General features: G+C 32.6%; 6 protein-coding genes across 9 annotated transcripts; 3 read left to right on the top strand and 3 right to left on the bottom strand.

The window, feature by feature from the left end:
- The first annotated feature begins 78 nt into the window (after positions 1 to 78).
- On the top strand, positions 79 to 2,623 carry LOC106658423 (GDP-mannose 4,6 dehydratase). Its single transcript, XM_014380386.2, has 7 exons — positions 79 to 365; positions 711 to 953; positions 1,032 to 1,224; positions 1,310 to 1,542; positions 1,608 to 1,823; positions 1,928 to 1,996; positions 2,067 to 2,623. The coding sequence occupies exons 1-7, from the start codon at positions 318 to 320 to the stop codon at positions 2,127 to 2,129; spliced, it is 1,065 nt and encodes a 354-aa protein (XP_014235872.1). The 5' UTR covers positions 79 to 317; the 3' UTR covers positions 2,130 to 2,623.
- Positions 2,624 to 2,863: 240 nt separating this feature from the next.
- LOC106658287 (retinoid-inducible serine carboxypeptidase-like) lies at positions 2,864 to 4,976 on the bottom strand. The gene is made up of 8 exons (XM_023458097.1): positions 4,888 to 4,976; positions 4,571 to 4,800; positions 4,275 to 4,502; positions 4,097 to 4,207; positions 3,687 to 4,020; positions 3,539 to 3,616; positions 3,060 to 3,214; positions 2,864 to 2,994 (listed from the first exon to the last, which is right to left on the bottom strand). Exons 1-8 carry the CDS (start codon positions 4,943 to 4,945, stop codon positions 2,935 to 2,937), a joined length of 1,254 nt encoding a protein of 417 aa, XP_023313865.1. The 5' UTR covers positions 4,946 to 4,976; the 3' UTR covers positions 2,864 to 2,934.
- Positions 4,977 to 5,084: 108 nt separating this feature from the next.
- Positions 5,085 to 7,384, bottom strand: LOC111693462. Its single transcript, XM_023458088.1, has 3 exons — positions 5,927 to 7,384; positions 5,768 to 5,824; positions 5,085 to 5,693 (listed from the first exon to the last, which is right to left on the bottom strand). Exons 1-3 carry the CDS (start codon positions 6,684 to 6,686, stop codon positions 5,200 to 5,202), a joined length of 1,311 nt encoding a protein of 436 aa, XP_023313856.1. The 5' UTR covers positions 6,687 to 7,384; the 3' UTR covers positions 5,085 to 5,199.
- Positions 7,385 to 8,215: 831 nt separating this feature from the next.
- LOC106658357 (rho GTPase-activating protein conundrum-like) lies at positions 8,216 to 12,294 on the top strand. 4 transcript variants are annotated; one of them, XM_014380264.2, is made up of 10 exons: positions 8,216 to 8,577; positions 9,202 to 9,446; positions 9,526 to 9,767; positions 9,847 to 9,986; positions 10,072 to 10,250; positions 10,322 to 10,463; positions 10,540 to 10,880; positions 10,953 to 11,119; positions 11,197 to 11,374; positions 11,627 to 12,294. In XM_014380264.2, the coding sequence occupies exons 2-10, from the start codon at positions 9,305 to 9,307 to the stop codon at positions 12,001 to 12,003; spliced, it is 1,908 nt and encodes a 635-aa protein (XP_014235750.1). In that variant the 5' UTR covers positions 8,216 to 8,577; positions 9,202 to 9,304; the 3' UTR covers positions 12,004 to 12,294. The 4 variants fall into 4 exon arrangements, with proteins under 4 accessions (XP_014235750.1, XP_014235749.1, XP_014235752.1 ...); XM_014380263.1 differs by lacking the exon at positions 8,216 to 8,577 and adding an exon at positions 8,677 to 8,763; XM_014380266.1 differs by lacking the exon at positions 8,216 to 8,577 and adding an exon at positions 8,677 to 8,763 and having other exon boundaries at positions 9,210 to 9,446.
- A 958-nt stretch (positions 12,295 to 13,252) lies between these two features.
- On the top strand, positions 13,253 to 15,080 carry LOC106658369 (immunoglobulin-binding protein 1b). The gene is made up of 5 exons (XM_014380280.2): positions 13,253 to 13,451; positions 13,543 to 13,706; positions 13,785 to 14,126; positions 14,202 to 14,590; positions 14,674 to 15,080. The coding sequence occupies exons 2-5, from the start codon at positions 13,545 to 13,547 to the stop codon at positions 14,885 to 14,887; spliced, it is 1,107 nt and encodes a 368-aa protein (XP_014235766.1). The 5' UTR covers positions 13,253 to 13,451; positions 13,543 to 13,544; the 3' UTR covers positions 14,888 to 15,080.
- Positions 15,081 to 15,169: 89 nt separating this feature from the next.
- On the bottom strand, positions 15,170 to 20,046 carry LOC106658365. Its single transcript, XM_014380276.1, has 15 exons — positions 19,875 to 20,046; positions 19,488 to 19,697; positions 19,152 to 19,400; positions 18,115 to 18,315; positions 17,799 to 18,026; positions 17,503 to 17,703; positions 17,150 to 17,392; positions 16,872 to 17,054; positions 16,635 to 16,782; positions 16,348 to 16,562; positions 16,060 to 16,263; positions 15,901 to 15,924; positions 15,756 to 15,821; positions 15,507 to 15,590; positions 15,170 to 15,351 (listed from the first exon to the last, which is right to left on the bottom strand). The coding sequence occupies exons 1-15, from the start codon at positions 19,930 to 19,932 to the stop codon at positions 15,266 to 15,268; spliced, it is 2,400 nt and encodes a 799-aa protein (XP_014235762.1). The 5' UTR covers positions 19,933 to 20,046; the 3' UTR covers positions 15,170 to 15,265.
- Positions 20,047 to 24,130: the final 4,084 nt, after the last annotated feature.

A 24,130-nucleotide genomic window follows, 5' to 3' on the forward strand; every position in this document is an offset into this window, starting at 1 on the left:
CATAACAATCTACTTTAATGACAGTAAATTAGTTCTGGCTCCAACTGTCAAAGTTGGTATGCCATTGCAGAATAGCCTATAGGGTTGTCAGTGAGCTTGTATGTATACATTGACTAATATATATACTAGCAAAGCTTGTGTAGATGCAACATACTTCTACGTTTGACTATTATCGTGTGGTTTTCAATAATGATCGACGTTGCATGCAAATAATAAGTCTTATCACAGACTTATTTCAAGATATTATACAGCGGCCGACGTTAATTTACATAGTACTAGACTAGATTTTTGTTTTTCGATACTGCAAAACAATAGACATGGATCAAGTTAGACAAGTTGCTCTCATTACCGGCATAACCGGTCAGGTTTGTTACTATAAAATATTTTCTTTTTATAATCATTTTAAACAGTAGATTAATAATTGTTTTATGCTACTCCAGCCGAAGCTAACCTTTTTCGTCCCGGCGGCCAAAACGAAAAAGTTAATTTCTGCTGGGGGATTCATGAAAAATAGTATACGCACCTATGAAGCGAAAAAGAAAGCCTCGGCTTCGCCTCGGACGATAATTGCATGTGCTCTGAGGCATTCCAGTTTTTCGCTCCCTAGGCACGTAATATACTATTGTCGCATGAATGGTTGACTCTTACAGACATCATCCAATTTTTCTTACACTTTCATTATGTTACTAATAATTTTGTCTTAAAACAAGGATGGTTCGTACTTGGCAGAATTTCTTATTGAAAAGGGATATGAAGTTCATGGTATAATAAGGAGAGCAAGTTCGTTTAATACTACAAGAATTCAACATCTGTATGATGATCCAAAATGTCACAAACAAGGTAAAATGCAACTTCATTATGGCGACATGACTGATTCCAGTAGCCTTGTCAAAGTCATCAGTAAAGTGCAACCAACAGAAATTTATAATTTAGCTGCTCAAAGTCATGTTAAAGTAAGTATCTATAAAATTGTAATAATCCTAGTACAGGTGAATATTTCAACAAACTCAAGGCATCATGGAGAATTTTAGGTCAGTTTTGAATTGAGCGAATACACAGCTGAAGTTGATGCAGTTGGCACTGTTCGCTTGTTGGATGCAATCAACACGTGTGGTTTGGAAAAAAAAGTTAAATTTTATCAAGCTTCTACCTCTGAGCTGTATGGAAAGGTAAAAGAAGTACCACAAAATGAAAAAACTCCATTTTATCCTCGATCTCCATACGGTAAATAGAGATAGCTCATTATTTTGTCAAATTCATTTGTGTACCATACATTTATTATTAACTATCTGAATATGAACTTTTTTAGCTTGTGCCAAAATGTACAGTTACTGGATTGTTGTAAATTATAGAGAAGCCTATAATATGTATGCATGCAATGGTATACTTTTCAATCATGAGAGTCCTCGCCGTGGGGAAAATTTCGTAACTCGAAAGATAACACGATCCATAGCAAAAATTCATTTGGGTTTTCAAGAAGTTTTAGAACTTGGTAATTTAGATGCCAAAAGAGATTGGGGTCATGCCAAAGATTACGTCAAGGTGATAAAAATGCTCTCTTATGTTTTCAATAAAAATAAATTTTTATTTCAACATGATGATTTCAGGCCATGTGGTTGATGCTTCAACAGAATACCCCAGACGATTATGTTATCGCAACAGGGGAGACTCATAGTGTTAGAGAATTTGTTGAGGTAGCTTTCAAAATAGTAGGAATAACTATTAAATGGGATGGCAAAGATGTTAATGAAGTCGGTAAAGATGCGAAATCAGACCGTGTACTTGTTAAAGTAAATCCGAAATATTTCAGACCAACTGAAGTTGTAAGTATAGCGCTGTTAAAATTCTCTGCATTTATAAATAAAATGATTACATGTATAAACAAAATAATGAAAATACAAGTAAATAATTTTATTTTTGACTGAAGGATCTTTTACTGGGTGATGCCAGCAAAGCAGAAGAAAAATTGGGTTGGAAACCGACTGTATCATTCCAAGTAATTATAAAAGCACTTGCTTTTTTACTAAAAATTTTTATTTTATTTTAATATACATCACTCATTTTAGGACCTAGTTATTGATATGATGCAAGCTGATCTGGAACTTATGAAAAAAAATCCAGTTGCCTAAATTTTCTTATGAGAGGTTCATCTTTTTCTTTTATAACTGTATGCACAAAGTAATATAATAATCAGTAGCGGTGCTTTTATCAAAGAAATAGAACTTACTTTTTAAAGTGTGAGCAGTAATTTTACGTTATGACGTTGTCTACCACATCGGATGAGCATTCCTTAGAATTTAATTATGACTTGAGAGAAGTATTTTCATAATAAATACAAATGATGTTCAAGTTTTTGTATTAATGTACACAACTTTTGTTCATAGCTCTTTCAAAATGACTTTTGCACTTTTGAAATTAAGCTATTTTCATTTTCACAGTATTTGCAAGACTTATTTTATCGATAAAAGTGAGTGTTTTTATTCAGCAACTTGAATAAAATGTATGATTACAGTTATTTGTAAATTCTTTATAGATGTAATTTTACAATTCTATACTGAATAAGTGCAATAATATAAAATTATATATATTTTGTTGTTTATAATTTAATTTAAAAATCTATGATAAATATTTGTAAATAAAAATGTATCAAATAAAATATACATTGGGCACATAATTACAGCTGTTTTTTGTTCAAGTATTTTTTGAAAAAGATAATGATTTAGTCCAAAAAATGAAAGGTTTAGCAAAAGATTAACGTACAGTTAGCATTTTTTTGGAAATCAAGGTAAGAAAGTTGTATAAGGCTTTCAAGAAATTATTTTAATCAACCAAGCCAAAGTTCATACAGTCATTATTTCTCTCCTTGAAAAATTGACAAGTACTGTATGTATTTTCACAATTTGTGTAGTTTAAGAATAATCAGCCTAAACAGACTCAGCTAGACGTTAAATCATTCAGTAAAATTTCAGCGGCTCTTGGATTATCAGCTGGTACCTGAGAAATTTAAGATCTTAGTTACTTTGATATAGTTATTAAAAAGGCAGTGATTTTTTTTTTACCAAATGGCCTGCTCGATTAATTGAGTAAAATGCAAAATTTCCAAAGCTTTTTTTGTAACCTTCTATAATACCGTCAATCACCAATGGTTTTCTTTCGGCTCTGTTCCAGGAAGTTTTTTTACTCCAATTAATATGTTTTATCCAACCAAGTGTACCTGTTATAATGAAGCAACATAAGAGTACAATTAGTATATTGCTGAAACAATTTTTTAGCCTAATTACTCGAGGATAATTTACTGTATGGAAGGGAAATTGAATGGACCAATTTAAGCTGGCATAGAAAATTTTAAATCTAAACAGTTTGAGTCTTTGCAAAGAACTATCAAGAAACAAAATCAAAGGCTAGTATCAATTATAAAATGCTAATTAAATTACTTTGCAGCATTTTTTGCTGTTGTACTCTTTACATTCGATTTCCCAAAGAATCAGTAGCAATTCGGTTCAAGGTTCATACATTGATCGATTTAAAAAATGCATACCTGCAGTTGGAACGATGAGATCCCAATTGCCGCTATATACGTAAACTTTCAACTTTGTTTTTTCCAGTAAAAAACTCACTGCGCTTTCAATAAGAGGCTAATGATGAGAAATGTCACGATAGTGAATAAATGTACGATAACTGATTACCTAAATCTTTTGCCGGCTTCATGAATTCGCTTTGAAGTACAGCCGATACTGTCGAGCATTGGCCACACCAAGTGCTCGGCAATTTTAAACTTTTTTTTACCCTATCGTTCATCAGTTTGAACAGTTGGTCATTCACGGCATTGGTTTTTTGAACCAACAGATCAACATTACTAAAGACATTATGGAAATTGATATTTTTTGTTTCTCGGTAGATGGCCATTTGAGTTTTTTTTTGAGCCTCGTAAGCTACCTGCCATTCTTTTGCTGCTACAGCAGTTTGAGTTAGTTTTGCTTCACTATGAATGGCTTCGTAGCCCTCCAAATCGACGAAACCCTAGAGTTAAAAAATTTCCAATACGAAATCAAAAGCAGCGAGACACTTACCCAATGACGTTTCATAAAAATTATACCGTTTGAAGTAGAAACGGAGCCCAATTCATGACACTATCCAACGGCGAAATCCAAGCATTACCCAAGGCCACTCCCTTTAAATTATCTGGCATATGATTGTTTTCCTGAGCCTGAAACGACAATCGTTCGCGTACTCTGATTCAACAAGATTTTTCGACAAAAATGGCATATCTCAACTTTAAGCCAAAACTGCGCCAAAGCCAAAGCCACTTTACCGCCGTAAGACTGGCCGAAAATGTAAACAGGCACGTCTCTGAAACGTGGTAATTTATCGTAAAACGAGGCAAGGCACTTGAGTAGATCTTTGGCGACTTGCGTGTCCGAAGTGGCATATTGTGCATTTTTCGTGTAACTGAATCCTGTACCCACAGGACTATCGACGAAGAGAACGTTATAGTTTTTAATCTGTTAAGATGATGGAACATTAAGTACGAGATTGGATCATGTATTAATACAATGACGTATGTATGTACCCAAGAGTGAGTGCGCGCTTTGAGCTTCAAATCAATCGGTCCGATTTCGAGGATGTTTCCGACGCCACTAGCCGCGACACCGGGACCTCCTTGAAGCCATATCACGAGGGGCCTTTCATAGACTTGTTTGCTCGTCGTATAAAACAGTAACCAGAACATGTGGGCATTGGGCCGTACTTCGGCGTAAGCCCAGTCTAGTGCACCCGGACCGAATGGTTTCTTCCCGTTGGCTGCACGAGTTTACAAAAAAATAGCTCTATAATCTGTGTGAGTCGTCATTCGTCACCTCTTGGAAAAAAATTCGCTCTTTTACTCACCAAAGCCGCTTATCAAGAGACAAAGTATTATTGAATTTATTACGTAGGATCGAAGCATTTCGATGGATAAAACTATATGAAACGACAGTATTGTCTCTCGGATCGCTCGATACAGCTTTCTGATTCTTTTTGGTATTTTTTTTTAAATAAAAAATCACAATGTGTTTCATGACAATTTTTAATTGACATCTTGCGTGATATACATTTTACGATAACATTTTAACGAGAACATAAAATTAGTTAACACCATATATTTTACAATAGTAGCGCGCAGTTTTAATAAAAATAACATATTATTAAGGAAAACTCTAACTATAGCTTAAAGCAAACTGTACTGATTTCAAATTGCATTTTGTCTATCAGGTGGGCTTTCAATGAGTCATAATAACAAGCATTGGCGAAACAGTACTCCCCTTCTTTGTTTTCAAACATTTTCAAAAAACTCTTTGACTCTTCTAAATTGCAGGAATATTTCAAGAAAGATAAATTGGTCGTTGCATGGTCGAGGCTGGCCTTCGGGTGATGGGCGACATGGTACTTTTGCCCGGAGGATCCAGTCTCTTTGCAAGCAGCGTCGGGACATTCCGTCGTAAGGAGCAAGATGCCACCATCGAGCGTATTGTAAACGGCAAACTCGTGCACTTGGTATTCGAATTTTTCATCGAGCACTCGTGTAATTTCTTTTGTTTCAGGATCGTATTGGTTACACCTTATGTTCTCAAATTGTTGGCCACAAACGCTAATTTTATTGTGGCCCGTAGAGTAGGCCATTATACGATGACTTCTTTCATATCCACTGTAGTGCTCTATTGAAAATTAATGCGGCCAATCAATTTACATATTCGACCGACGATTCAAAAAGCAACTCGATTAAACTTACCAGTTTGAGAAATTCCTCTTGAAATGCTTCTGATCTTGAACAGGTTTCTTAACGATTCTTGAAAAAAGAATAAATTGAAAACAAAAGGAAAGGAAAATGAAAAGATGAGATTTAAAATCGCTATTAAATCTTACAAGTTAGATATAAATTTTAACTAACCACCAAGAGTCAAAGTTGCTTTTCCGCTATTGTATTCGTCGTTGCTGGTGACATAATATTGTAGAAGCAAGTAATCGTGCTGATTGGAGCCACTCGGTACGGTTGCGACTTGAAACGATGAGTGTAGATTCCACAACTCCAGTGGCAGGGTTTTGTTGCTCAGCACTCGGCCTTGATTGTCTACCAAGAAACTCGTCAAGTCGGGATCTTGGCCGAAACCCATCGAAGAAGCGACGATAACTTCGAAATTGTCCTCGAGAGAGATGATATCGTACGAGACAAGCCGATGCTCCGTCAATGGTATTTTTGTCGTGATTGTTTGGCAATTGGTATCGTTGCTACCATTGATCACCGATACGACCAGAGTCTTTTGTAGATGCGACGGTTCTACGCGAAGAGATGCCCAACTGATGATTGCGCCCTTATCGGCCAACGACTTGACGCGCACACTGTGTATGTCCGCATGGCTCTGATTGATTTTTTCATTTCCTTGATCGAGATATATTCTGCAATACTTTTCCGGAGATTTCGAGCTGTCTAGCCTCAGTTCCTCGTGATATATATTGCAAAACGAGTCGAGATTTTCGTCGAACCCGCACAAGCCGTACCAAGTGCTTGAATTTTCTAACGAGCCATCGTCGAAAGCCAAAAATGTTTCGTTGGCCACGCTTCGCTTTGTATAATATCTATCTGATTTCGTTGACATCGACTGATGAAAACCAACAAAAATTATAAACCATATTCCCAACAATTTTGCCATGCTTATTGCTCTCCGATATGTTTACCACTCAACGCTAAACTACAAACTGATGGTCATTTTCATAAAACTCTGAGAAATTAATAGTATCATCAACTGATTCCATCGCTCGAGTATAATTTTTACAAATTTTGTAATATTCTTACATCATTTCGGACTTTCGAGTTCGTATTATATCGAATACTTTCATATTATTTCCTTGACGGGATTGAGACATAAGCTAAACATTCGATTATATGATCGATACGTTCACAGCACTAATCCAAAAGCTTGAACAACTATTATTAATGTCATTACTTTTTTTTCTCTTTTTGCCAAAAGTCTAATATTTTAATTATTGATTTTTTTCTCCTAATTGACTGTTTTTATTATTCAGGGGGTACTTATCAATTATTCCTGTACTTAAATTGTAACTTTCAGTCGTTGAAACGTTGAAACTTTCTCTAGTTACAAATAAAATGTCATTTTGTTACATAAAAATGATGATTTTAGGAATTAATTTATTTGAGTTGTAACGTCTCTCGACGAGCCAAAGAATCAAGAGCCAAGGGATCGAGATGTTGTAAAAAACCTTGCTAGGATCACCTCACACCCTCATAATCGCAGAGTAACTTTATCCTGCCTGAAAGACTTTTAAAAAGTTTCACTGCGTGAATCTGTTGATGCTAATTGCTTTATATAATTATCTATTTTAATTAATCTGTAAAAGTTCTGACGAAACGAATGTCAAACTATGATGAAACATTGTCAATCGAGCAAAGTATTTTTGTCTGATTTTCATTTACTCATTTATTAGTAAATAATTGAGATTTTAATTGGATGCATCTTTCAGCATTCTTTTGAATAACAATAATAATATTATAGTTCAGAACCTGAGCTACTTTTTCATGCACCGATTTCCACAAAATTTGAATTGACTCCGAAATCGCTACCAAAAATTAAAGTTATCGCGAGTCAACTCAAATCGAATATGCGATGAATCGAGTATTATACTTTTTATATTCAATGTCATTATATGAACGTAAATTAACAATATATCGTTTTAAAGATTGAATTAATACTGTATGAGCACAAGAATGAATCAGGAAATGCGCGAAATCGGTACAGTTTAATGTGTAGTCAAGATAAGCTTGGAGACCAACGAAAATAAAAAATCGGATCACTAATTGTTAAGTACCACAACGTTGTGAGATATTTTTATTCAAGTTGGACTCAACAATTAGCATCGTCCTTATAAGTTCGTTTGTTCAATTTTGTATGGACGCAGGGAGTTTAATTCGCTTATTCTGTCAGAATTAAAATTATCATCGCCAAAATTGCAACTACTTGGTAATTAACCATAAAACGACGCATGCTATGAGCTCGCGGCATTCAATTTGCACACGCAAAATTGTATACTGTAACATACGCGTACATACATATACGAGGGCAAAAGTAAATATGTATATAGCTATATATACTTGGTTACATAGACAGTGTTGTTTGCTGTGCAAGGCTAAACGCGCGTTCACCTCTCCAATTGAGACTCCAACAGGTGAGTCGCACGCGAGGTTATATTTCGCAATTCGCAATCGAATTCGTGTACCAAAATAGTTTCCGTCATCGCGATTGTGGTTTCGCTGCAGACTGACCGCTGCTGGCCAACGTTGACCAGTTTTTTAACTATCATATACGATCCTCGCCTATCCGAATTTGCACGACTGATGGTATTTGCTCCTTGTATGCAGCCTACATTCGCAAATTTACATTTTACAAGTGTGGAACTTTTCGTGAAGAATTTATAAGCTACCTGTCGACGAGGCGCGCCCGAGTATTCGCAGGAGAAGAGAGAGAGAGAGAGAGATTATGGCGCTAGATTAGACGCATGCCCTAGGTATGCGCTCGCTCGCTGCAGGTAGATAGATTTAACATACACACTCACACACACACACACTGTTACACCTGCAATTTTAAAGAATATAACTCAGACGATCGCGAGCTATATTCACTCGTACACTTACATTATATAAGTATTACATGTGTAGGTTCGAAGCACAATTTCCATTCTTCAAAAGTCCTGCTTTTTTATCAAATTAAAAGTGTGAGTTTGTGTGTAATTTAATATGTTGCTCAAATTGTATCAATTTTATCAAGATTCTTTCCGAAAGATCTCTATTTTCATAAAAAAACTCGAGAAAAACAAGTACCTAGGTACTCTGCACTTGTGTATCATCTTAATGTTAACAGCTACACATGTCTAGCTCCTGATGCTTTTTTTCATTTTTACTTTGTCGAGTCTTACTTATTTTTTACAAAATAATAATGAAATGACTTAAAAATTTTGAACAGTCAAGACAATTTCTACGTATTGAAGAACTTTTCATTTTTTCCAAGAGCAGATACTTTTAAAACTTTACATCAATTATGGTCAATTTTTTTTTTAAATGACTCAGCTTGATTAGATCATTTTAACGCTTAGTTGAACATTAACCTGTATTTCAATTACATATTAGCTAATTTATACTTATTTACTATTTAGGTTTTTAGAAAGTACAGTTTAATGCCAATTCTGCACGATGACAGCTGATACGATTGATTGACCAAATATTTGCTGACACTCTGGACACTAAATTTGTTGTACAATGGATAAAAGCAATCCTTCAAATTTCAGTGCAACAAATACTAATCCCCATGACTGTTGGGAAATTTATCAAAAAGTTTTAGAGGAAACAAAATCTTTGGAGGATTTTCTGGATGAAGAAAATTGTCCAAAAAATTTTGATGGTATATCATTGTCTATTGGCTTTTGTATAAACAAGAATATTATAAATATTTCATAAATATTGATTCAAATAAATTACAGATGGAGAAGCAGAAGCTGAATGGTTAAAAGCAGCTGGATTAGGTCAACTTGTGGAACCATGGAAACAGGGCAGGGAAATTCAACCTGAAGAATTAGGTGCTGCCCTCAGATCGTTATCGTTTGCACAAGCTGAAGCAGTTAAAAAGCGTGTTAATTCTCTTAATCATACTGTAAAGCAAAAATACAACCAACGTCAAAAAGTTAAAAAGCCAGACATTAGATATGTTTTTAAAGAGTCTGAGGTAAATCAACTATTATCAAGTTTTTTATGTATTGAATATATGGAATCACATGTTGAATACTTTTAATTTAAAATAATAGGCATCTAGTACTGGAACAAGATCAAGAAGTGCTACTCCAGACTCTCTTGATTCAGTTCCAGGTGAAACTTCAGAAAATTCAATATCATTGTCACCCTCGTCAGCACCATCTGTTAATGTAAGCACTTCTCACCATGAAAGGTAAATTTATAAATAAATTGATTGAAAATTTTAAACATCTATTGTAATTAATAAGTATATTCACAATGCTAATAACTTTATTTAGCTCTCATGTGCCAAGTTTTGTATCTGTATTTCATCGACATACTAATGATAATAAAGAAGGAATAGGTAAATTATCAAGTCCTTCTACAAATTCACCTAGCTCAGCTCTACCTGTTCATGAAATATTTCGACGTTCAGGCCACTGGTCTCATCGTGGCGATATTGCTGGAGGAGACTCAGGTATTTTTTTTTATTTTTTTTTTTTCAACCTACCAAAACTTGATGATTGCTTACGTATCATTACTTTTTAGAAGGAATAAAATTAACTGCTTATCAAAAACTTGGTACAATACATCTATCAAGATCAACCATCCAAAGACTTAATGAAAGTGATCCTAGTCAAGTAGCCAATGGTGATTTAGAAAAGAATAAATCTAAAAATATTACATTAAGGTTTGCCTTATTAAAGATAAAAAGAACGTAAAAGTATTATTTTAAATGTTATTTACAGATATAAATAATTTTTCAGAAATTTAAATAACCATGCTACTATCACTCGAAGTCACAGTAGCTTGTATGGATCAAATAAAGTTAAAGAAGGTAACCCTGAAACTCGTCCCCTAAATCGTACTTCGTCACATGGACATTTAAGTTTTGAAGAAATGTGCAAAGCCAATGAAGCTAAAAATAATCAGTGGAATCCCATGGATATGAGTTTAGATGATAATTATACTCAACAAGATATACAATTACTGTCTCAACGAGATTTTACTAAACTACAGCCTTTACTATGGCTTGAATTGACATCAGTATTTGATAAATATAATTTACCACTTTTCAAAAGAAAGCCTAATAAACGAAAACGTAAATGTTAGTATATTAAAATCTTACTTTATAAATTTTAATGAACACTAGTTTCCATGGCAATGTATATTTTTTCAGGTGGAAATGTCTTTGGAGTATCTTTATCTACTCTTCTTCTTCGAGACAGCCAATTGCAAAATGATGAAAGTAATGTCCCTTTAGTTTTTCAAAAAATCTTACATGAATTGACAACTCGAGGAGTAACAGAAGAAGGAATTCTTCGAGTTGGAGGACATAAACAAAAGGTAAAATTCAATAGATTAGTTCAACCGCGACGATTAAATGATACTGACATTTTTTCATAAAAAATCGTATTCATCAGGTGGAAATTTTATGTAAAGAATTGGAGGCAGATTTTTTCAGTAAGCCTCAAGAAATAGATATTCTCATAAAGCGTACTCCATGTCACGATTTATCAGTTATTTTGAAAAAGTTACTTCGGGATTTACCCCAACCTTTGCTGACAGTGGAACTCATTGATGCATTTTATCAAACTCACGGTCAGTTTAAATATTTTCTACTTCAATAATTTGAAATTTTATAAAATTCGTAAATAAAAAAAAAGAGGTTCTCGTGTAAGAAACATTTTGTGATCAAAATAGCACATGATATCAGTTCCTGCACATTACCATATGATCTATTATATATGGATTGTTTTTAGTTATTTTATGTATAATAATCCAATGAATTGTAAAGATCTAAAAAATTGATCAAATATTGATTGAAGTTTGTAATTGACTTGTTGATTTCAGGTGTAAAAAATCCAAGTGATCTAGCATATTCGTTGAATCTGTTGGTGTTACTACTTCCAGTCGAAAATCGTTGTACTCTAAAAGAACTCCTAACTTTCTTTAAACTCGTCATTGAAAATCAATGTTCAAATAAAATGACTATACATAATGTTGCTATGATAGTTGCACCATCGCTATTTCCACCTCGTTATATCTATCCTAGAGATGAAAGAGATTTAAGCGCTCAAGTCAATAAAGCTGCCATGTGTTGTCAAGTAACTGAATCAATAATATTGAATTATGATAAATTATGGGATGTACCAAGCCAACTTATTAACCAGCTGCATCAGCAAACCAAAGAGGAACATAGTAGAAGAATGAAGAAGAAACATTTGTGAGATTTTAAACTTATAAAAAAACTAATTTTTGCTAATAATATAATTCGAAGAATATAATTCTCTTTAGATTAAACGTTTGTACCTGGTACCATGTAACTAGGAATATCGTTGATACTTAGATTTTATTAATTATTAATAGGAAATCTTACTAAAAACAATTGTACAGTTTTATATTATATAATTACATGTCTCACTTGCGATGCAGTACATTATTGTAAAAAGCAATATATATTTAAATAATCGAGACTATTGATGATTGTTAAAAATAATGAGAAACTTTATTAAATAAAAAAAATTGCAATATCTACCATGTTAAAATATCACGATAAAAAAATGATCATTTGAAGCTATTCAACAACTAATGATTTTTTTCCATTTGTATTATTAGATTGATTTTTGTTATGTGTACAATACATTTTTTATTGACAAAACTCTTAAGAACGTCGAATACGTGCAATTTTTTTATTGCTAAAAATAAAAATAGTTAAAAGTATCATATTAATTGAATAAATAAATTTATCAAATTTATGAGTGTTGAATGTTATCGATAATCCAATATTGATTCTTGTTAATTTATTAAGTATATCGTTTATTTAGTAATATTATTTCTATCAGTACTAACATTGTTTTGTATCCTGGTTTTTATCCATATGCCATGTGTAGATAAAGTATTTATTATCTGTTAAAATATAATTTTTAAAAAAATTAATATACTTTTTTTCAATTCTAATCACTAAAAAATGTAAACCTATGTTTTATATTACAGAGACTACAAGTTTAAAAATCAATATATAATTATCCTTAAATTTGTCCTCAAAAGTATCTTTAAATTTAAAACCTCTGCGTGAGTAAAAAGAAATTACATTGTTTTATTGCATTAAATTCTAACAGTCTGGAAAAGGTGACATCATATCGATTAATTTTATTTGGAAAATAACAAAAAATCGTCGGACGTTCTCCGTATTAAAATCGGTAATCTCACTTCTCTATGACTTTATTGCCACTTGTATTATTATATAATTTAATATATTAAACATCAAAGCTAACAAAATTTCAAAATTTAATGCAACATATTAAATATTCATTTGATTTTGCGAATCCACTTAATCAATTTCCAAGTTATTAAGTGGAAAGTAATAATTTGAAAACATTAGGATTATATTTTAATAGTTTACTATCTTACCACGATTGTTTGCAGCGCTCACCATCGGACTTGTAAAAAAATTGATCGCTGCCTTCTTACAAGTTACAAGCATGAAGCAATACAATTCGAGCCTAATGTTTTGATACTAGCCGTGCATGAACGTAGTGCGTATTATGTTTACCATACTTATTGTATCATTGTTAAACGATTCGATATGCAAGATTCATTGCTAGTATACGAAATTTTTGACCATTTTATACACTTACGGTTTAGTCCATTCAGTAGTGCATACCTGTGAATCACGGTATTCAACATTTATTACTAAAAAAGGTTATAAATAAACTTTTTCAATAAAAAATTATTTCATTTCATTTTTATTTGAAAAAATATACAAGTTATGGAGCCAAAAAAAGGAATCGATCGTGGAAATCATAGTGGGGGTGAAGTTTCCATAGAAGGAGCAGATGATACTAAACTATCTGATATGTTTGATAAATCTTTCAAATTATACAATGAGCTTAACAAAAGTAATGAACCGACAAATAGTCAGGAAGTGCAGGTTTGTAATATTTTTTGTAAACAACTATTATTAATCCGGATGAAAAGATATTCTGATAACAATTACATGTGATTGCAGTATAATATCAAAACATTGATGAAAAATTTTGAAGATGTTACAAAGTTAGTATCATTGGCAGATATGTATAGCGGTAATGAAAGTTTTGAAGAAATAGCTACAGAAAATATAAAATATTTATTGTTACCAGCATTACTTGGTACGTTAACCACTAAAGTATGTGGTACAGAAGATAGAATGCATATTGTAAAAGTTGCAGAAATTTATTTCATTGATTTTCTTAAAAGACTAAAATCATATGGACTCATCGATATTGATATTCCTGACATTAAAGATAATGAGAAAACTGAAGAAACAGCTGTCGCTCTTAAAAAATCAAATGCAGAAGCCATTGCCCAAATGGTAACCGAATCATAATTTTAATTTAAAAGTCATCTTGACCGATGCCATTAGCAAATGATCTTTTTTGTATTACAGGTCAACTCAAGAAATGCTAAAATTCAAAGATATCAGATGCAGAAAGAATTAGAAAAAAAATTAGAAATGTTAGAAAAAAATCTAAACAATCCAAATATTGATGATGAAAGTAAAAGAGAATATTTTGTCACACTTATAAAAATATTTGCTAATCAAGCTTTAGATGAAATAAATTCATTAGCAGCTGAAATTCCAATTTTAGAACATATGAAAAATATTAATCATGACCCATCGAAACAAGCTGAAAAGAAAAACTATACAACGTCAAAGTTAAAACCTATGATTATAACTAGAGATTTAATACAGAAACAAGTTTATGGAGCTGGCTATCCTAGTCTTCCAGTATTAACTGTTGATGAATTTTATGACCAAAAAATTAGAGACGGAGAGTAAGTATCAATATAAAATTTGTAAAATACAGAAAAACTTCAATAAAAAATGTTGAATTTTTTAAATGAATCATATCTTATAGGTGGACTGAACAAAGAAATAAAATTGGATCAAAGAGTTTACAAGATGTTGCAAGTGGTAAAGTTGATGAACAATTAGAGCAAGATAAAGAAGATGAGGAAAAAGAAAGAGAAATTGAGCAAGATGATCCTGTAGCTCTTGCTAGAGCTAGAGCCATGGATGAATACAAAGATACTCATAAACGAGGTTGGGGCAATAGAGCCAATCGAAGCTAAACAAAATAAACATTTTTAGCTATTTGTGAAAAATTTCTGTTTTACAAAAACGAATTTTTGTTACTTAATGATCAGAAAATTTAGAATGCTTTGCTCTTTAAAATATTTTTTTGATCTGTCATGAAGATTATAGATCTTAAATTTTATCCCAAGCGGAGTAAATAAAATGTGCCCAATTATATTAAAATCAAAACTTATAACATCTTTATTCAATTATAATAACATGATGAAAAATATATTAACATTTTTATTTTTATTAATACTAGGTCTAATTATTTTTAATTTGAATAAAAAACAGAAAAAAACAAACAAAAAATTCAAGTAAATTATTCATGAATTTTTTATATAAATTATATGCTTGCTGTATGCTTAACAATTTTATCTCAAAACTTGGTCACTTTTAGCAGTTGTTGACTCGTCGATTTTATCAGTAGCTGTTTTTTCATTCAAGTTATCAGGAGGTCCTGAAAATGTATACAAAGTAAAAAAAAATTATAAAATTCGAATATGAATCAATTGTTTCCTTGAAATTCAGTTTCCTACTATTTGAATGCGTTTTATTTGATTGACAGGTAAAAATCTATAAAAATTTATATGTATATAAAAAAGTCTGCATTACCTTCTTGTGATTGTTCATCCGATTTTAATACTTCATCAGTTTGTTTCAATTTTTTATCTTCTTCAGTGTTGAAATTTGTTTTATCTTTAAATCGTAAAAATATGATTAAAAATTGTTGGGTCGGTGATGTTTCAAAAAAAAAATTATTAAAATTCTAGTTTCTGTGCCTTTGTCGCAGAAATGCCTCAAAATTATTTATCAAATCATGTAAGTTTAAAAAAAATCTTCAACATTTTAAAATTTTTTTACCTAACTCAGCGTTGTTAACTTGGCTGCTGGTCTTTCCATGAAACGTGGATTTTGACTTCGCTGAACCTGTTAATTTTTTAATAAAAGTCAGACTTGTTTTATATTTTACTACAAAAGTGTAAATTATGGATTTGAAAAAACTCACAATTTAAATTTACATTTGCTTCATCTATTAAGAAAAGAAAAAAATAATCATAAATGGTTCAATGATCCATGGTGATAGTAATTAATATAAATCATGTATAATTTTTATAAAATTGAAAAAGAAATTGCTGAATTGTATTAGCATTGTGAACTGATTTACCTCTAAAGATATTATAAATAACTTCAAATTGTTCCTCACTAAAAAGGTAAAGATTAAGATGTTGATCAAACCCAATAGTGGTGATTGGCAATAGAGCTTCCCAATCCTCTTTTAAACCAATACCGATTACGTAATGCCCAGCATCTCTCAATTCTTCAAATATTTCCTTGTTTTGATGCACCCTTACTGGATCGACGAAAGCAACTGCATAGCAATAAATGGTTTTTGTTAAAAAAACTATTTCATCATAACTATAACACTCTGCGTTAATTTAAAGATAAAATATACTTATAAGGGTTCTCCGATCAAAATTGTTCAACACATACTTCTCCAAGTCAGTAAAATGTATTATTTTATCATTTGGAACATCTTCAAGTGGCTGAATACTTTTCATCTTGGGTATAATATCCAAAACTTCACATGAATCGATTTCTTCATAAATAATGTTGCTTGCAGGAAGCGTGATATAACTGGTCATTCCCATTTTTGTTTGATTACTAAGACTGCAAAAAGGCAACAATCAGTTGATATCACAGTTATGAAATTACATGTATAATTTCATATTGAAAACTTACGGAAAAATCTTGACAAATTGTTCGGCAAAATCAAACGAGAGTTTTTGTATTTTTTTATTGAAATGTCCCAATATAATGTAATAACCATCGCTTTTTTGCAAATCTTTATAAATGGCTTTTATCATCCGATCAACGTAAGCTTTAGCATCTGTTGAATTGTAGAATAATTTTCTCTTTTTAAAAATTTAAGTAGTGCATTATTAGTAGCTAATAATAAATCGATAATCGTATTTATACCTAGACAAATGGGGAGTTCCAGCCAATCCTTGTAACTGTTCCAGCCTTTTTCAGGTGTACAGTATATTTTTTCCAGACCCATGGATACATAGCTTTCGTTACATTTTATCGAGCAATGTTTTTCATTAGATTCATTATTACATTCCCAATTGCCTTGATCAATTGGCGGAAGTTTATCGCATCCTATAATTTTTATTGAATTAAAGGTTCCAATCAAGTGCGAGCCTTGATTTCAATTTTGTAAAGGTATTATTTAGAGTTAAAATTTTAAATCTCACCAATGTCGCATACGAATGGCTGTTTACTATTGCAATTCAACCCGTAAAGGTAAGGCTCAACGTGGTCATTTCTGTCTAGATTTAAGCACGAAGACCCGTCGGTTCGAACGTTGTTTTCTTCAACAATACTCGCCCAAGGAGGAATATGTGATAAACTATTGTTAATAGTGATAATTTCATCATTTTCGATCCAACGCCAAAGATTATTTTGGCGAAGCCCGCCCAGCCAAACGTGTTGAAGTCCTGATTGTATAAAACTCTTTTTCATTAATGCATCGAAAATGGTCTGGATTTAAGTGGGTATTATTTGGTACTAGCCGTGAATGAATCCGATACCAAGGGCGTGTACTAACCTTGTGGATGATCGCCCATTGCTGCAATGATCGTATTAGCGATCGATAAAGTTTTAACCGTAGCCAAAGAACTTGCCCGCTTTTGACAATAGACGCGGCTATCGTTCCAGGTTTTATCGATTGGATAAATCACAAACGTATAATTCCCATCGGAATGTTTAATAGGTTCATTCATCCAATCTTCACTCTCATCTTCTGGATCTAAAATCATTAAGAAGAGGAAAATGTGCGAAACAAGCATTTCGTGCGGTATTTGAAAGCTACTCAAAGGGTCATGAAATATATATTAAACGCACATTCCTCGCAAATGAAATCTCTCTTTCGTTTGCATATTGATCCAATAAAATTTGGCCTTTTTTCAAGATGCCTATCAAGTAAGAGGCAGCCACTATTTTTTTCAGCCTTCCCAAATCGCCATGGGGGGTAGCCAGTTTCGTCGGTCAACGAGCTCAAAATTGTTCCGGTAGCTAGCCAAGTCCAGTGTCCTTCGTAAAATCGAGCTCCAATCCAAACTTGCTCAAAATCTATATTCAACAATAACGAGTGTACAGGTAGCTATTGTTAAAACATACATTCATTCCCAGTCGTCATCTTTGCAACTCGGTGTTTTACCTGGTCTAGTGGTTGTCATGCTATTAGCTATCACTCTGGCTACGAATTTATTTTTGATAATAGCCAAGCGAGCTCCCTGATCGCGACAAAATGTAGCAGCCTCCAACCAAGTCGATTTTCTGTGATAAAGTGAAAAAGTACTTTTACCAATAACCACGTACTTGCTTGGTATTCCATTTTGATTGCTATCACCGATTGCATCTGTAATAATTACCTCAAATTAATCTAATTTACTCGAGAATAATTGTATGATTACGACATATTGGTTGATAAATCAAATTAAAGCGAGTATATTTTTTTAGTTTTTTCAGTTTAGTAGATGAATACCTGTATACGCTTTTAGAATATCTAGACACAAAAAACTGTACATTTTTTAAACTTATTTCATTGCCAGCTAATTGAAAATTATCGGGGAAATTCGTGTACGAAATTTTGGATTTTCGTAAACGAAAATTACAATTTTTCTAAGAAAACAAGGCTTATCTAGGGTTATTTGGAGTTTTCATTACCAATTTTAGAATTTTGTACACGAAAATCAAAAATTTCGTGCACGAATTTCGCCTGAATAGTCAGACCCTTTCAGAAATAACAAAGAGGTTTGCAAAGGTATTGCAATGTCCGAGAGCCTCCCTAAAATTAAAACACGCCATCGAAAATCTCAATATAATGTTCGGCCATGCTTCGAACTTTAAAACGCGAAATAACGCCCTAAGCAGCTGCTCGAAAACTGGTTCTGTAAGACGCGGAGAAATTTATTTTCTCCTTTTTGTTTCATATCCGCCTCCTGTATGAAGACATGAGACTTTGAGATTTTGTTACCACAGATAGCTCGGGGGGATATTTTACGAAACATCCGAGAGCTCTGTACAATGGCGAGTTTTGCAACGTAGTTAATCAATGTTTAGATGCCCAACACTTTGATCACAATTTTACAAATAATTTTAAGTTTATCAAAAAATTGAAGAACTTAATGCTGATAATATTAGTATAAAAACCATATTTTCTCAGTTAGGAAATAATAAAAAAGTTTCACGTACTTTTTTCACAAATAAATGGTCTTAATAGTCGACATTCTAAATCAACAAAAACAGGAATGGCGTGCAATATTCTGTTAATAGCTAGACAAGCCTTGTTTGCGTTCGTGGGTTCTCGAATCCATGGTGGAAAATTATTTTTGTCAGGTCTCATTGATATTCGGTTGCTGATTTCTGTAGAATTATCGTCCATTTTAAACCAAATCCAATTAGATTGAATTCGTCGACCACCTATCCAAGCATCATCGATATCTTCAATTTCCAATGGTCCAAATAAAAATTTTTCACGATTAGGTTTTGAAAATCTCATCTTATAGACTAAGCTATAAAAATAAATACCTGAGTTAGATTCAGAAATTGCTTCCATAACAGCCTCTGCTTTTTCTTTAGTATCTAAAATTGCCAGTTTCGCGTCATTATTTTGACAAAGCATATCAGCTTCAGGCCACGTAACATGTTGAGAAAATAATAAGTATTTAACCGAGTTCAATTCAAAATACTCGACTGTCTGTTGACTTTTACTATTCGATAAAGCTGCAGATGTATGAACTGAAAAAAAATAACCAGCATTACGAATTTTTTGATTTAATACATATTATTCGTCTTATATCATCAACAGCAAGTATTGATCATTGTTAAATCAATAAGATATTAGTTTTTTAACACTTGAAGAATCAAAAACGCAAATCTGAATAAATTATATTTTTTACATTATGTTATAACTACCTATAGCATGTGTGAGTATGCAAAAGTAAAAATAAAAGATGAACAACTTTGTCGACATTTTGATGAACAACTTGAAAGGGCAAGTATGAAAAAAAACAATTTACTGCAATCGGAACTTTCAGCTACTTATTTCTATTGCAACAGAAATAATTGTAACTCTTGTTACTCACAATGTCCAAGAACGATTACTAGTTATTGATTGTTCTAGCCGAGTACAAAACAAAACCTTATCAATTGTTTAGAAAATACTTAAGCTTTCATTCATCATTGAATTCCCTCAAAGTTACGTAATGCGTAATTTTCATACTTTGAGTCATGCCCTTGATCTAGAATTTTTCAAAAAACACATTTTCACAATTAAATAAAAATGTATATTTTTAAACCTGCGTAAAGATAGTTATTCGGAAAACGTAAATTCATTTTTTACAATTATTATGTTATCAAAAATTGTCAAAAATTATAAAACTTTGCGGTGTAAGTGAAATTACACTATTCAAAATTCTCTTCAAAATAACACTAAAAATTCTTTGTGTTGCCAGTATTATACAAATCTATTTATAAGAAAGTAATAATATGTAACTTATATAATTTTTTTCAATCACGATAGTTATCATCGTGGAGTACAATACAGACATAAATGGCAATATTTGTCGAATCAAAAAATAGTCCCTGTACATCATTCAGAGTACGAGCTTGAACTAAAAATTTTAATTGAAAAAAACTATTTACTATTTTCAAATTTATTCAAGCTGTATAAATTTGACTATTAAAAAATGCCAAAAAAATTTAAACATCTTTACTGATATATTAACTGAAAATTTAACTTTGAAGATCCGTGTTCATGCAATCAATAATTAAAAATGCCTTGAGCAACATTATAAAACAAATTTTATCATTGAAGATGTCATTATAATGATCATTTTTATCGAATTTATTTTAATTATAAAACATTTTTAGTAAATCAAGTAAGATAAAGAAATATTTATGATGTTTGGAAAAGTACCTATTTCTTTTTGAGCGGAATAGATTTTTTTTAATTTTATTAGTCGGCTAATCAAATTATATGAAATTAAATTAAATTAAATTAGATCCGATTAACTTTATTTTTCCTCGACGATTTTCAGGATAAAAATTGGTAAAAAATGGTTAAGTAGTATATTTTAATATTTTAATTAACACTTTTTATGGTGAAAAGCAATATTATAAATAGTATTATAACAATTTTCAATTGTTTCTATTATACCGCTGCATTCCCGAGATAACTTCATCTGAAAAGCAAAAAGTTTGTATTAAAAATCTCGAAAAATTCTCATAATATTTGATTCCATCGTGTGCTACTTCCATGTCAACAGAGATATCGAGTACTGCTACAAAGTGAGCTTGAAGAATAAACTTACTAACAATTTTTTTCTTCGCATTTTTTAATTTAAATCCAGTCACTGTGTAATATTACGAAAGATCAAATTATGTGGATACAAATGTAGGGCTTATTAGATTTATCAAAGCCTTAAAAATAAATATTAATCCCCCCCAACCCCATACTCAATAATTCAGCATATTTTGCTTTGGAAGTGAATAATTATAATGCGCCCCACACTGGGTTCGACGTACCACTGCAGCGTGTGAACCTGCTTCGGTATACTTCAATTTGGACCAAAACGCAGGCAATAGGAGGTCTACACAGTGCCTAGTATGTGGGCATCTCTGCTATCCCACTTGAAAGAGTGACGCCTAGAGCCGAACTTGAAAAACAATTAAAAAACATTCAAAGTTTAGTTTTTTTCCATTATCTTCTGTAGCACAACTATGGAAAAATTTTCAATACAGCTTTGGATAGGTCTTTGGCTTACCTTTACAAAATGCATTTTTCAGATTTAAAAAATTATTTAATTTCGCAAAGGTATAACTGTTTTTGTGGGATTCGTTTTTGTAGTTGTAATAATAGGCAACCCTTTTTTATTTGTGTAAAATGGGGTAAAAAATGTTTAGGATTCTGAATGTCAAAAAGACGAAACACTCATTTCTTTTTAGTCGAAATTTCAATATTCTCACTTGCATTGACCGTGATGTTACTTTTAATAAAATATCTACAATAATGAAAAAAAGTATATGAATAATTTCAAATAACTACACACATTTTTAACCACCATTATTTTATAAACAAACTTAAATAGTATATTAGTGCCCTAGGCCACGAAAAGCAGAAAAGTCCCAGAGCTCGTGTGATTAGTGGCCGAGGCGAAGCCGAGGCCGATAAACACGTGCTCTGGGGCTTTCTTTTTTCGCGGCATAGGCCTGTATACTATTTTTTATACACAGTGGCCCGAAAATCGCTCTTCCTGCTTTGCGCAGCGACAGAGAAGTAGTCACTTTCGGGCCGCTGGTATGAAAAAGCTTTTTCTCACTATCGACCTTGAAAGGCGCAAGAAAGAGAAGATAGTTTACTGGTGATTGAATATTTTATCTCTTAGATATTACAAATGACAATTTTTAATTTCCCTTTTATTATTAATAGTAAAAATCAATCATTTACATAGCATCATGCGTGTTGTTAGACCAATTACCGAGACAAAGTTCACATAGTATTTTTTTGACGCCGATTCCCCTCCATACTAAATTTGAGCTCGAGAATCAAATTGTAACTCAATTTTTTAATTAATCTTTCCGACTCTGACTAGTGCGGACCTCGGCTCGTCTCTCTGACTCCGTGCCTTTATCAATGCACCTTTGTAATCAGCAACAATGTAAGTTTAATGATAATATACCTGTTTATTTTACTTTCCAAGCAACGTTTCTTATTCTTTTTCATTTTCTCTTATCGTAAACATTGCGAATATAATGCATACATTTAAAAATGTTCAACGATTATAATGAGAAATCATGTTGTTTCGATCTTAAGAAAAAGAAGAGGCACGAAAAATGTATGCGTAGCAAATTAGTTACATAATTCCGTGTAATTTGAAGAACATTCTTTTTTGGATTTCGACTATTTAAAGCAGCAAGCTTCTCACTGCTCTTTATGTTATACCGAGATCCGTGCACCGCCTAAAAATGTTTTCAATCCATTCACATTCTCTTTTGTGACTTTTTTCTCTCTACAGTTCACAAAAAGGAAAATTCGGATTAATAAATTTTAATAGTATATTAAACTTTTTATTTTATAGCCACTCTGGTAATAAATGAGGTATTGTAAAAATTATTATTATTTCCTATCAATGCTAGCGACAAAACTTTGTGAATGCGTGTAATTTCTTTATAACTTTAATCTTTATGAAGTGTATCATGATCCTGCAAGAGTTGATTTGGAAACAAATCTGGATTGGCTTAGAAATAATGGATTAGCAGTCTTGCCGGTCGAAAGGTGATACACTGGAGGGTGATTTACCCTAGTTGAATTCGTTCCCTTGGTGTAAATCGTAAGGATGTTTGTTGACTGAATTTCTCCATCTAATGAATTGAAGAAAACAAGTGTCAAAAGAAAACATTTACATTTTCGTGTACTCGATAATAGTTGCACAAGGCATTTTATTGTCATTGTTAAGATAAAGAGAAAAATGTGTTGTCTTGGCCACAAAGTTTAGCTCGAGAATAAAAAAGCGAAGAAAACTCTTGAGTCGATGCAATACGCAATGAATAATAGGAGAAAGAGAGGCGAAAAGAAAGTTAAGAATAAGAAGCGAAAAGTATTTTTGTACGAGCTGCAGCGTTGATTCGAAATGGCTTTTTGATAAAGTTGGTGGCGTGCGATGGCTTCTTCATTGAGTGAGTAGTCTTGTGCATAGATCGTTGGCTATGCTATAAGTGTGCACACGAGCGCGTGTTCTCGGCGATCGGCACAAAGAGGTTGCATCGAGAGAATCAGCCGAAGAGAGCGAGAATAAGTATGCATTATCATTGAGCGATGCGTTTAAGGAAATTGCACGTACGAGCCGGGGAAAAAGGGTAAGAAAGAGAGAGAGAGAAAAGATGAAAATTGCAGTGGAGAAAATACACAAGTACTTAAGTGGCAGGAGCAAAGCTCGAAAGCGCATAAAACCGCGCAGAGATGATACGGGATGTATTAGGAGGATCGTTGGTATAAGTACTGGTAAGTGCGTAGCGTTATTTTCTCGAGTCGAGTGCTTTATCGGATGCGGCGAGTAGGCACGAGGCACGCTTGGCGCTGCTTATATGTGCTTGTATATAAGCTCGTATAGCTGTTGGGCCGATAGGATCGCGTGAGCTCGCACTGGCTTGTACGCGTACTTGGGCCGCTG

This window comes from Trichogramma pretiosum, unplaced genomic scaffold, assembly GCF_000599845.2.
Source record: "Trichogramma pretiosum strain Unisexual culture from Peru unplaced genomic scaffold, Tpre_2.0 scaffold70, whole genome shotgun sequence".
Taxonomy (NCBI): domain Eukaryota; kingdom Metazoa; phylum Arthropoda; class Insecta; order Hymenoptera; family Trichogrammatidae; genus Trichogramma; species Trichogramma pretiosum.